The 13,085-nt window shown below is 44.4% G+C and overlaps 1 protein-coding gene across 2 annotated transcripts; it reads left to right on the forward strand.

The window, feature by feature from the left end:
* Nucleotides 1-4,216: 4,216 nt before the first annotated feature.
* On the forward strand, nt 4,217-10,500 carry RTP4 (receptor transporter protein 4). 2 transcript variants are annotated; one of them, XM_082654708.1, is made up of 3 exons: nt 4,217-4,362; nt 6,837-7,016; nt 9,145-10,500. In XM_082654708.1, the coding sequence occupies exons 2-3, from the start codon at nt 6,862-6,864 to the stop codon at nt 10,328-10,330; spliced, it is 1,341 nt and encodes a 446-aa protein (XP_082510834.1). In that variant the 5' UTR covers nt 4,217-4,362; nt 6,837-6,861; the 3' UTR covers nt 10,331-10,500. The 2 variants fall into 2 exon arrangements, with proteins under 2 accessions (XP_082510834.1, XP_082510835.1); XM_082654709.1 differs by lacking the exon at nt 4,217-4,362 and having other exon boundaries at nt 6,722-7,016.
* The last annotated feature ends 2,585 nt before the right edge of the window (nt 10,501-13,085 follow it).

Genomic DNA, 13,085 nt, shown 5'->3' on the forward strand with positions numbered 1-13,085 from the left:
GATGAGTTGAGAATTAGTTTGACCTGTGTGGGACCCGGCACCTCTCCCAGAAGGCAGCACAGGGGTAGCCCTGCCCCCTTAAGTGTATGCCAGGCTCTGCATTCTCATCACTGCAAGTTTGGTGGGCTTTGTACTCATTATCGATCAGAAAAGGAGTGAAGTCATTCCCATCCCTCACAGTGAAGGATAGAAGGGGCTGGCATTTGGGTATTTCCTTTCCCCCGGGTCAGTTAGGCTTCTGTAAAACCCAGCTGTGTTATGCTCCAGTGCAACAGTTTTCCTTAAAGGCAGACTTTAAGAACAGAGAGTTCTGGGTGTTTTAAAAAATGTTTTTTTCCTCCTTCCCCTGTCAGAAGCACAGGAAGATTTTTCTCCATTTTGTAGTGAGTTTTTCCTGGAGGTAAAACTCACAAGAAGGTGGGAAACCCCCCTAAGACTGGGTCCCCTGGATTTTTTAATTCTCAAGCTTGTCCACTGAGCTTCCAGCAACTGGCCATTGACAGTGTAAACTGTTCCTGCTGGTACTGGTTCCCGTGGGGGCTTCTGCTTCTGAGCATTTGACTGTGGTAAGCAGTGATCCTCTGTATCCACCCATCTGTCCCTCCAGTTTTCAGGGCAGTGGTTTGCCCTGTGATCCCAAATTCTCTCGTGAATCTAAGAAGGGCTGTTGACTTTCAGTTTGTTCAGCTTTTTTCTTGTTGTAGGGATGGAAGTGATGACTTCTAGGCTCCTTCCATGTCAGACTGGAAAATGCCCTTTTTACACATGGGCAGGAAGTGAAGAAAAATTAAGTTGCTCTTTGTCTTGGCTGGGGTTCTTCTAGAAGCACAGCCCAAGACGAGAACTTAGTGCTGGTGGTTAATGTGAGGGGTGATTCCTGGGGGCAAGAGGGAGGAACTAGGTAAAGTGAGTCAGAAAGGAAAAGCCAGTGAGTGGGTATAGCTTCCACGTGCTGGCTTCCTGGCCTGGCCTGCAGCGGCAGGGGAAGGGGGTCTAAAGACCCTGCTTCATCACATCTTCACCACAGCTTTGGAACAGAGCCCAAATATTTCTGACTCTGGTTTTAAAACAACCTGTGCTGAAAAAGAGAAGGTGGATGTCACGAATGGGAGTCTGGGGCTCTATTTGCAGGCTGAGCAGCCTGGGGTTGGCCACTCTCCTTTCTGGGGTCAGCTTTCTTCAAGTTCACAGAAGGTCTTTCTACCCCAAAATATCCAAATGGTTGTCTATCAAGGCAAACCTCAGTTTCCCAGATGGACTGTGCGAGGCCTGACACCAGACAGGTTTTCACAGAAACTGTGAAACAAACTGCCTCTTTGAAAATTTGTGAGCTTTTGTTTCAGTTCTTTTGATTTTACACGTTACTTCTGGTTCTTTCTAAAAGGTTTACTTTATTGTCCTTTGAGCGTTATCTTTGCTGTCTGGAATGGTGTTCTCAGGAGGCCTAGCCCTGGGCCTGAGCCGCAGCAGGCTCTGGGCTTCCTTCTCCTTTTACAACTCTTGTTTCACTTTTACAGGGGAGTTGACTATCCAGACAGGGGCTGGACAGGAGTCCTGGGGGAGCACTGGCCCCGTCCAGGGAGGTGCACGGAACAGAGTGGGGCTGGGGATAGATAACAAGGTGTGATAGGAATACATATCTCTGCTCAGACTGGATTCCTACGTGACTGCTGTGCTCTTGGAGGCCTTATATACACAATTATTTGCAGTTTTTTTCACCCTGTACTACTACAGATTGGTAGATGACAGATAGATAGATAGATAGATGATAGAGAGGTGAAAGACTTTATGGTAACTTACAAAGAAACATGCAACATAGCAACAATAGAAAACTAGCAAACACTGCTATTTGCTTACTAAATGACAATAACTAATTTTTTTTTTTTTTTTTTTTTTTTTGCGGTATGCGGGCCTCTCACTGTTGTGGCCTCTCCCGTTGCAGAGCACAGGTTCCGGACGCGCAGGCTCAGCGGCCATGGCTCACGGGCCTAGCCGCTCCACGGCACGTGGGATCTTCCCGGACCGGGGCACGAACCCATGTCCCCTGATTCGGCAGGCGGACTCTCAACCACTGCGCCACCAGGGAAGCCCCGACAATAACTATTTTTATACTCATTCAAGCCTCACAACAGCCCTATAAAGTAGGGAGTGTTATTATCCCTACTTCTTTTGATGGAGAAACTGAGGCACAGAGAAGTTAAAGGGACTTGCCCAGGCCACCAAGGTGTACATGGTGGAACTAGCACTCAACCCAGGCAGGCTGGCTCTAGCTCTACGCTCTTAACTAAAAGGATAAGCTGAGAAAAGTGAGACAGGGCAAAGTAAAGCTAGATGCTCTTTTATATACACACCTGTCTTTCCTGCTGGGCTGTTCCCTGCCTGAGGACAAGGACCAGCAGGTTATAGGTATTTGATAAATGTGTTATTTGATCTTTCCAAGGCAACGGTCTAATTCTGCTTTCCCTTGAGCTTGCTGGTTCCCTGTTGTGTTTGTGACTATCCATACATGCAGCGAAGGGGCAACGATGAGAGTAGAAACAGCCCCTTCCATTACATTCCAGGCAATTTGAGTTCAACACCTCCCTTCCCCTCCAGGATGACCTTCTGCTGAGAAGTCATCCTAACTGGAATGGCAGTTCTTCCTAGGATGTGCCCAGGGGCCCCAGCTCAGAGAGCACAACCCTTAGAGGAGCAGCATGAAGACCCCACTTAGATTCCCCCAAATAGCTCCCCACGCCTTCTGCCTGTTCTTCAACCATTAGCAACTCATTCTTTCTTTAGACATGCCCATTCTTTCATGGGACTTAGTGTGGCATCAGAGAAATTTGAGTCCTGGCCCTGCAACTTACTGGACAAGTCATGCCAGGGTCCAAGAGATGAAGATATTTGTCTGGCATCACCAACACAGCAGGGGCTCCTAGTCCAGAATTCACCTCTCCCTACTCTGAAGCATTGAGGCAGGAGACATGGATTTAGGTTAGGGATCATCCAGCCTCATTGTTCCCCAGATCAATCACCTTAAATTTTTTTTGTATCTATGTTCCATATACCTATAGTATTTGTGCTAATCAAAGAGATATTTTTTAAGTTATTACAAAATAATGAATATAGTTCCCTGTGCTACAAAATAGGTCCTTGTTGTTTATCTGTTTTATATATAGTAATGTGTATATGTTAATCTCACACTCCTAATTTATCCCTCCCCTCCCTTTTCCCTTTGGTAGCCATAAATTTGTTTTCTATTTGTGAGTCTATTTCTGGTTTGTAAATAAGTTCATTTGTGTTTTTTTTTAGATTCCACATATAAATGATATCATATGATATTTGTCTTTCTCTCACTGACTTACTTAACTTAATATCATAATCTCTAGGTCCATCGATGTTGCTACAAGTGGCATTACTGCATTCTTTTTTATGGCTAATATTGCACTGTATATATGTACCATGTCTTCTTTATCCATTCATCTGTCAGTGGACACTTAGGTTGCTCACATGTCTTGGCTATTGTAAAAAGTGCTACTATGAACATTGGGGTGCATATATCTTTCTGAATTAGAGTTTTCTCCAGAAAAGAGATGTTTAAAATGTAAAATTATTACCACATTAAGGACTACATTTCTTGTTTCTTGTTTCTCTCCTTTAACCAAGCCAATCCCTCCATCCCATCCACTTGCAAGCTAGAGTAATTATGGAAATAAAGTATCAAATGGATTACTGCCATAGATAGGGTCTCCATCTCCTTTCTCAGTCCCACCCCCTCAATCCCTATCACTAATGTCTACCCTCCTTTCTTCCTCTGCCTAAAATGTCCCCAAGAAGAACACATCTCTTTGTGTTAAACTTTGTGCTAGACTTATTTGTAATAGGTCATGTGATATTCTGAAAATGGGTACATGCCTAAGATTACAAAAACTGTACTTTAGTCCTAGTTAAATTAAATCTATCTTGGCTTTGGTTTCTGCAACTTGTAAAATAAGGGAGCTGGACTATTGCAGGAATGGCAAAAAAAATTGTCATCTATCAATCAGTTGGCAGTGGCTGCCTAGACCACTGATGAAAGAGATTTTGAAGATACGCCCAGACCCAGAGAGAAGAGTGCAATCATCGATTAGCAATGTCTGCCTTGAAAAAGAATAGGGGAGTGACATCATGTGCCATCCAAGGATTAGATGACCCTGTAGATTCATTCCAGCTCAAAACTGCTGAGAATCTAAATTTTCCTTTTTCAGAACTGACCTGTGCTTTGTGTCCTTTGAGGATCCTTCCTCTTTTCTGACTGTCTCTCATGAACTCTTCAGCCAATCTATGATGAGGCACCAACTGTTGATGAAAGCCTAGACGTCACGACCCTGTATGACTTGGGTAAGTCGTTTTGACACCTTGGCTATCAATGACATGGGAGGGGGAGGTCACAAGATGATATATGAGGTTTCTTCCAACTACAAGTTCCATGATTTGATTATCCTAATGCCTTGGTACGAGGGAACAAGTGGCTTACAGTGGATCCATGGGGTTTTTAAAGGGCTGTAATTTCTTTCTCTTTCTTCTTTTTTTTTGTCATGTGGTGAGGAAGGTAGTGGGCTTCCTCCAGCCCTCAAATCTCAATACATACCCCTGGTCTCCCCATGCCCCTGTCCATTGGACCAGGCTGGCCTGGAGCAGTTGTGTGTGTCAAAGGAAGCACATGAAGCAGAGGCAGAGGGAAATGGCAGGGAGTGCAATGGATCAGTCAAGGCTACATTTTGGGAAAAAAGACCATTTGAGGAGTCAGGAGGCAGGGATGCTCTGAAGATACAGGACAAAAAGAGTGGGCTTGGGTTCTTAAACCCAGCAGAAAGTAGGAGAGCAAGGGTGGGGAAAGAGCCTAGGCATGGTTGGAGCAGGTGAGCAGAGCTCAGAGCTAGGACATGGAATGTTTGGGTTCTGGCCCTCTACTGGCAATAATTTTCTGTGTGACCTTGGGCAGGAGACTTCTTTCCACTTTGTCTCTATTTTCTCATGTATAATAATCAGAGAGAAAAGAGGACAAGTTGATTCCTAAGGGATTTCCAGTTCTAATATCCCATGGGTTTAATTCCAAGTTCCTCCAACTATCTGTGCAGACAAGAGTTTCCTATATTGTCTATGCAGACGTAAGCACCCTCAATGTGTAAAGTTATAAAAGCAGAGAGAGTTTGTACAGAACAGAATATCCTGGGAGCGGGGGACAGGGGAGGGGGTTTCTTCCTCCCAAATAGAACATGTTAAAATCCAGAAAGCACGAGAAGACTTAGGCTTATCCTGTCTGGGACACAATAACTGTAGGGGCTTCTAAGGACATAAGCATCCTGCTTGTCTTACCTCCCCCATTTAAATTTCAACTCCAGAGGGACAGAGCTTACTTTCTAGAATCTCAGACTCTTTTGAGTTAGAAGTGACTTTATAGGTCATCTAGTTCCAATCCCTCACCCCAGGAATGGGAACTCTATCCTGACATCCAAAGATGGCTCCCACACCTGCTCGTATACTGCGTTACATGATAATTTACACAGCAAAAGGCAGAGTTAAGTAATCTTTTCATTTGGCCTAGAGTCCTGCCTCATGACCCAGGATATCTCAGTAGACCAAATCACTAGGTCAGGGTTTCACGATGGTTCTTCCCACTGGCTCCAGAGTGCCAACCTGGAACCCAAAACACCATTCTGAGCTCCCTCTGAGCTCTCCTCAGGGAGGGAGGTAGCTGGAGACATCACAGGTTTAGAATCTCACAGGATGGGGTTCAAGTCTCACTTATGTTGCTTACCAACTGGGTGGCTTTGAACAAGGGACCTCCACTCTCTGTGCCACTCACCTGAAAAGTACCAGGAATAATCCCCCCCTAAGGGACTGTGGTGAGGTCTCATCAGGTGCACGGAAGGAGCCTTGGACACGTGCTCCCCCGCACCGGCCCCCCCTACCCAGTGTCTACACGAGGGCGTGAGCATCTATGGGCGTAGGAACTTATTCTTAGTCAATGTTACTTGTCCCAATGCCGAGCATAGTGCTTTGCCTAGTGCAAAAATAAGAGAAAAATAAAATAAAAACTAACTTATAGGTGCCTCCAGAATCCAGACCAGAGTTTTGTACTCAGACATCCCTTAGCAAGACCTGTTCACAAACTAGCAAATCCCTGCTGCCCCCTGTCCTCAGAACAAAAACTTGCTCTGTGTACTCAAACAGTCTGAAACAAAAGTCAAACCTGGAGTCTGTCATACAGAGTGAAGTAAGTCAGAAGGAGAAAAATAAATACCGTATGCTAACACACATATATGGAATCTAAGAAAAAAAAAAAAGGTCATGAAGAACCTAGGGGTAGGACGGGAATAAAGACACAGACCTACTAGAGCATGGACTTGAGGATATGGGGAGGGGGAAGGGTAAGCTGTGACAAAGTGAGAGAGTGGCACGGACATATATACACCACCAAACGTAGGGTGGATAGCTAGTGGGAAGCAGCTGCATAGCACAGGGAGATTAGCTAGGTGGTTTGTGACCATCTAGAGGGGTGGGATAGGGAGGGTGGGAGGGAGGGAGATGCAAGAGGGAAGAGATATGGGAGCATATGTATATGTATAACTGATTCACTTTGTTGTAAAGCAGAAACTAACACACCATTGTAAAGCAATTATACTCCAATAAAGATGTTAAAAAAAAAAAGGAAGTGACGTGTATCCAGACGGAGAAACTGAAACTTGACGGAGAAACTGAAACTGTTTTTTCTTCTTGCTGGAAACTGAAAGTTATTGTCAACATAACTTAAGGACACACAAGTTTCCTTGTGTGTCCTTAAGCAAGTTGTGTATTGTTTTATGATTCAGTTTCCTGGGGCCTCAGAGCAAGAAAATGGTTTTGGATGTTGGGACATGGGAGCAGACATTTCAAGAACTGATCTGGCAGGAGAAACCCCAGGCAAGATGGACCCTGAAGATGGATGGGAACCTTCGGCCAGACTGTGCAGCCCCAGGGTGGAAGCAATACAAGCAGAGAGCATTTGGCAGGTATGTGAGAGTCTGTCCAGCCATGGGCCTTTCTGAGCCAAGAGGTTCAGCTAAGCATTGATGATTCTTTTGAGAGCTTGTTAAAAGAATATGTGTCACCAGGCTCTTCATGCTTTTATAATCACAGTGTTCTTTAAGATGGAAATGATAAGGCTCTAAGCCTCTATTTTGCTTAATGGTAGGAAATTTTTTCTTTTACAAGGCTTTCTCCTTAAGTATTTCTGGAAATCCCCAGGGAATACCATAAATCTGCCCTCCTATTCTCTCGCCACAATTTATTCCAGACTGCTTCTATACAGAGATCTGCTCTCCCCCATCAGTCCTGTCTGGCTTCCCCAGGCTGCAGCAGCCCTACGAGCCTAGTCCTGGTCAGTACCAGCCTAGGAAGACTGGGGCCTTCCTTTATAGCCCCAAGAATTGATTAAGGCCAAGCAATGGCTTTGAACATTACTTTACTGAAGGCCTGAAGATAATAGGAGGGATTGATGCTGCAAGAAATGAAAACCTGGTTCTTTGCGTCCCTAAATACTGCCCCTCCCTTATTGTCTGTCTCCCTCTTTAACTTCCAATGAGCCTCTAAGTTGCAGGAACCAGCTTCCTTGCCCATGCAGAAGGGTGAGAAATGCTGACTTGGACAAGACTTGGACAATCAAGTCTTCTCTTTTTATATGGCATGCAGGGACTTTCGCTTCACTTTCCACCTCACCTGTTATCCTGCTTCCCTGCCTGCCCCCATCCTGCCTCAGGTGTCCTCTGTTCCATTCCTTATGGGTTATTAGCCATGCCATAAATTTTCAGACTTCTATACCCTTGTCTATGATGTTCTGCCTGTTCAGCAGGCCCTTTCTTCCTCCCTCCCTCCCTACTTGTCCCTCAAGGACTAACTCAAGTACCCTGGTCTTCCTAGGGACAGTAAGTGTTCCTTCTTCTCCATTCCCGTAAGACAGTGAATGGTTCTTTCTTTCTTTCTCTTTCTCTCTCTCTCTCTCTCTCTATATATATATATATGTTTGTAATACATTTATAAATAACGTATGTTCACATATTACATACTACAGAACATATATATTTATATATAATTATTTTTAGCTGCAGAACCCATTGTTTACATGAAGCTTCCTGGGGCTCTACAGAACAGTTTTCAAGCCATTGGCCACAGCCCACATAGCAGTCATTCTGTTCTGCTTGGAACCTGATGAACTATGTAAGAGTCTCTCTTTGCACCAGCCAGAGCTCTTGGAGGGACTCATGATGTCTTTTATCAGTTTGGCACTGCCACAAATGGACAGGTGCTTCTCTTGTTCAGATGAATTGACCTGATAGTCATTCTGAGTTGGGAAAAGCAACGGATCAGCAGAGTTTTAGAAAAATATCAACCAGTTTTTGAAAAGCACTTTGTAGTTTACAAAATGCTTTCACATATATTGTCTCATTTAATGTTGACAATATAACCCTTGAATATTTTTCCCTTTAATATTTTATGGATGTAAAAATTGAGGCTTAGAGTAGTGCTTTTTCCAAAGTCCCCCTGCTGTAAACTATGGACTTGAGTCTCCAACCCAAGTATTATGGTTCCAGGTCCTAAGTCAGGTACAAAGCTAACCACATTGCTCAATAGAGGTAATGTGGTATAGTAGGTAGATAATGTTGGGATTGGAAACATGGCTCTACCACTTAACTTTGTGTGTCCTTAAGCAAGTTGTGTATTGTTTTATGATTCAGTTTCCTTATCTGCATATTGGGCTCAATAATGCCTACCTCAGAAGAGTGCTTTAAAGATAAAATGGGATAACATTGTAAAACACTGCCTCAAAATAGGTACTTTATAAGAGTTTTCCATGACCTTGTGAAGACCAAATTTCACTGGCAAATGGCAGAAATGTTTTTCCCTCTGAGACATCCAGAGGTGTTTTACCGGCAGAGGCAGACTTGGTACCACATATAGGTGGGAGTTCAATGGGCCACAGGAGAAAGCTTTACTAGAAATGCAGTCCCTCTCATTCTTGTCAAATTGGCAATATCACATACACTTTTTCAAGTTGAAAGGGTTCTTAGAGACCGAGGCCAGGCCCATTTCCCTGGCCTCGGTCAACAATCAGCTGAGGGCACGATGATCTTCTGTCTGTAGGTTCTGTTGTTCCTCATGCCGTCGAAGCTGGCCTTCCGCCCAAGTGCAGATCCTATTTCACATGTACCTGGAGCACCAGAAGTCCCAGGGAAAGGTGCTTGTGCGGCTCTTTGGTCAGAGGTGCCGGAAGTGTTCCCAGTCTCAATTTGAGAAGCCTGAGTTCTCCCTGGATAGCACCAAGAGGATTCTGAACAACCTGGTGCAGCGTATTCTGGAGAGATTCTACAGAAATGGCACCAAGAAGGTTTTGGAGATACCAGTGATCCGGGAGGTGCCTTTGGATGGGCACCATGATACGGTCAATTGTGAGGCATGTGCTCTGGGCTTCTGTATACAGAACTTACATAACTGCATGACAGAGCCAGCCAAATCCTCTCTCTCCTACATGAAGACTGGGAGCTCCTCTCCTCACCCTGGTGACATGTGTGGCCAAAACCAAGCTAGGAACCAGCCAGCTGAGGCAAAGGAGACTCAGGGAAGTGGGTATTCCTGCACCCATAAAGGCCCAGGGCCCAGCCATGCCACTGCTGGGATCCAAGGGCCTGGGGCAGGCCCTCAGCTCAAACGGGAGACAGGCCGACTGCTCACACCAGGGGCATACTGGCAGGCTGCACGGGGAACAGGCCCACAGCCCATCCGAGTAGCAGGATCACTTCCCCCAGGGTGGACAGACCCACGGCCCAGACAAGCAATAGGTCCATTACCTAAAGGGTTGGCACGTTCACAATCCACACTGGGGACAGGACCACAGACCCCCCGGCTGACATCTTCTCAGGCTATAAAGATGTCAGGCCAGCAGTTGACACAGGATGCACAAGCCACCCAAGGGGCAGGTCGTCAGGCCACAAAGGTGACAGACCCACAGCCCACACGGGGGACAATCCCAAGGGCCACATCAAGGTCAGACACTCAGGCTACAAGGAGGGCAGGCCCCTCACCACTGGGGTCAAACTCACAGCCCACACGGGGAACAGGCCCCACGGCTACATGTAGGAACTTCAGTGAAAGTCAAGCTCCCTGGGGCAGGCAGGAGAGGTGCTCACCTAGAGGGTCTGCTCGAGACAGCTCTTTCAGATTACCTCCTTCAACGTTACCAAATAATTCCTTGAACCAGGAGCAGCGGTTCAATTGGGGCTATGTCTGTGTTGTTGCTCTGTTTACCTTTCTTCTATGTAAATACCTATAAGTAGAATGATGAAAAAAGACTTGTCTTCTCTTGTCTTAATTCCATGGTAATCAATGAACTGGATGCCATTTTAATATGACAGAATTTGCTTTGGGACCAATGCAGGGTCAAATTTATAGAATAAGAACTGGTTCCTGGACCTCTTTTGCAGATAGTTTAAAACATGACCTGGCAGATTAATAAATATTTGTTAAATCATTAAAAGATTTTTACTCATGCATTCACTCATTCATTGATATCAATATATAGAGACCATATCTTGACAAGAACTGAGGGTCCTGAGTTTCATCAGAAAGTTATTGTAGTAGGCTGAATAATGGTTCCCCCAAAATGCCCATGTCCTAATATGTTACTTTACACGGCTAAAGGGACTTTTCAGATGCGACTAATTTAAGGATCTTGAGATGAGGAGATTATCTTGTGTTATCCAAATGGGCCAAATGTAATCACATGGGTTTTTATAGGAGGGAGGCAAGAGGGTCAACGTCAGAAAAAGGAAAGTTAACTATAGAACCAGAGGTTGAAGTGATGTGCTCTGAAGGTGGAGGAAGGGGTCACAAGCCAAGGAGTGCAAGCAGCCTTTAGAAGCTCATAACGGCAAAGAAATATATTCTCCCCTAGAGCCCCCAGAAGGAACCAGCTCTGCTGACATATGACTTTAGCCAAGTGAGGCTGATATTAGACTTCTAACCTGCTGTAATTTGTTACAGCAGCAACAGGAAATTAATACAGTTATCAGTATCACTGCAGGGATCAGGCAGCTATGTTTTGGGTATGCTTTAGCTTTAACAACAACAAAAAAGAGTATAGATTAGAAATATTGACATACACATCCCCTCTTGTTCTTTTTTCTCTCCTACATAAACCCACCCAAATATCCCCATCCTAAAGAGATTTTCTAAAGCATCATCAAATCATAGGGAATCTATTTAGAATGGAGGTATTTGGGTGGGCTTAAGTAGTTTGGTGACACTTGGAGCTATCATATTCTCTCACTCCTTCTAGCATTGGATTGGGAATCATGTAAGAACGTGCCAGTCCTGAGATCTTGTGATGCATAGCTTCATCTTTCACTCTCTCTTTCCATCTGTCTGCTAGGCATTTCTACATGGTTCTCGTACTACCACCTCTACCTTCCCACATTCAAAATCAAGCTCATCAGCATCTCTGACTTTCTTGTTCAACTCTGCCCTAGTCACTCAAGCTTATCACCTTAGAGTCATTTTTAACTTCTCCTCCTTTTCACCAATGCTTATTATCCCTTCTTTTGTCAAGTTGCTCCCATCTCTTGCCACTAGGTTTTCCTATCAACCCCTCTCCCCAAACAGTTCAGGGACTTGGATTATTGAAATAATGAGGAGATTTGGATTTTACCTCATAGGCAGTGGGGAGTCATTGCAAGGATTTGAGAATATGGGCAATTTGAGTAGAATAACAGTTTAAAAATATTATCTCTTTCTGGAAAAGAATGGAATATAGGATAGAACCAGTTAGGATTCTGGCTTGAAATAGGAGAGTGGTAAACACAGAGAGGGGTTCTTGTAGACAATAAATATCTTGAAGGAATTTGAAGACAATGAAAGGCAAGATGGCAGAAAACCCAAGGATGAAAACACTTCCTTCTTTTCTGGCCATCTCTTTTCATTGCCTCTCAGGCCACTCCCATCAGCACTCTCCATTTATATATGCCCCCATCCCCAAACCACTTTACTAAATGTCTGCATTCCTCCTGTTTTCATACCTTTTTGCTTCTTTCATAAAGAACATACACATGAGGACTAGAGACTTTATTTCTGTCTTGGTTATGAGATATGACTGGTGCAGGTCATTATCCCCCCCTGACCCTCAGTTTCTCCATCTGTAAAATAGGTTAATGACTTCTAATTAAACATAGAGGATTGAACACATGCATTTCCTTCTGATCACTCTTGAAATCCCACTGCGTGACAGTAAAAGGGGGGGAAAAAGCATCAATTCACAAGGCAAAGAGCATGGGTGGAAGCTACAAAACAGATGGATTAGTGATGGGTTACTGACTTGCAGAGAGATCTGGAATACAAGTTAGGCAAAGGAAAACCAAGGTGCAAGGCAATTGATGTGGCACAATTTCATAAAAGTTCAAAAACTGTAGGCAACAAGTAGCTCTGAAGGTGGGTGTTAGGAAGCCTGAAGTGGAAGGATTGGTCGAAAGCCTTTAGAAAAAGTTCCATTTCCCCACTCCGATGCAGCCTTGTACCCACTCTTAACTCATTCCAGGGTGAGGAATGGAGGTTTATTCTCCGAAGACATTGACCCAGAGGGACTCTGGGTTTAGGAACTTGTGCATAGTTAAGGGAGGGGGTACCAACCAGCAATCAGAAAGTCTACATACTGACTAGAGGCACTCCCTTAGCCCACTACCAAATCTAGGAGCCAGCATTATATCCTGCTAACCCTCCCCTCAAATACACAAAGAATGGACAGTTCCTCATTAGGAAAACTGATCAGTTCAAGAGAGAGAAAAAAATACATATACTGAAATCGGGGAAGGGGGTTCCTCCAATGGAATGACCAACTCAGATCATATAGTACTGTAGTACATATTTATTGAAAAAAAATCTGCGTATAAGTGGACCCATGCTGTTCAAACCCATGTTGTTCAAGCGTCAACTGTATATGTAAACTACTAGAAATAATAAGGGGAAAAGTTCTGTATGCAAGGAAAGTAAGACGTGTTTTTGGCTAAGAAAAGGTATGAGATATGGAGATGCATTTT

This window comes from Grampus griseus (genome assembly GCF_964374135.1).
Source record: "Grampus griseus genome assembly, chromosome: 5".
In the NCBI taxonomy this organism is placed as follows: Eukaryota; Metazoa; Chordata; class Mammalia; order Artiodactyla; family Delphinidae; genus Grampus; species Grampus griseus.

Coding starts and splice junctions, on each gene's coding strand:
- RTP4 (XM_082654708.1), top strand. CDS start 6,862: ATGGTTTTGGATGTTGGGACATGGGAGCAGACATTTCAAGAACTGATC. Junction 7,017..9,144: donor AAGCAGAGAGCATTTGGCAG/GTATGTGAGAGT, acceptor TTCTGTCTGTAG/GTTCTGTTGTTCCTCATGCC.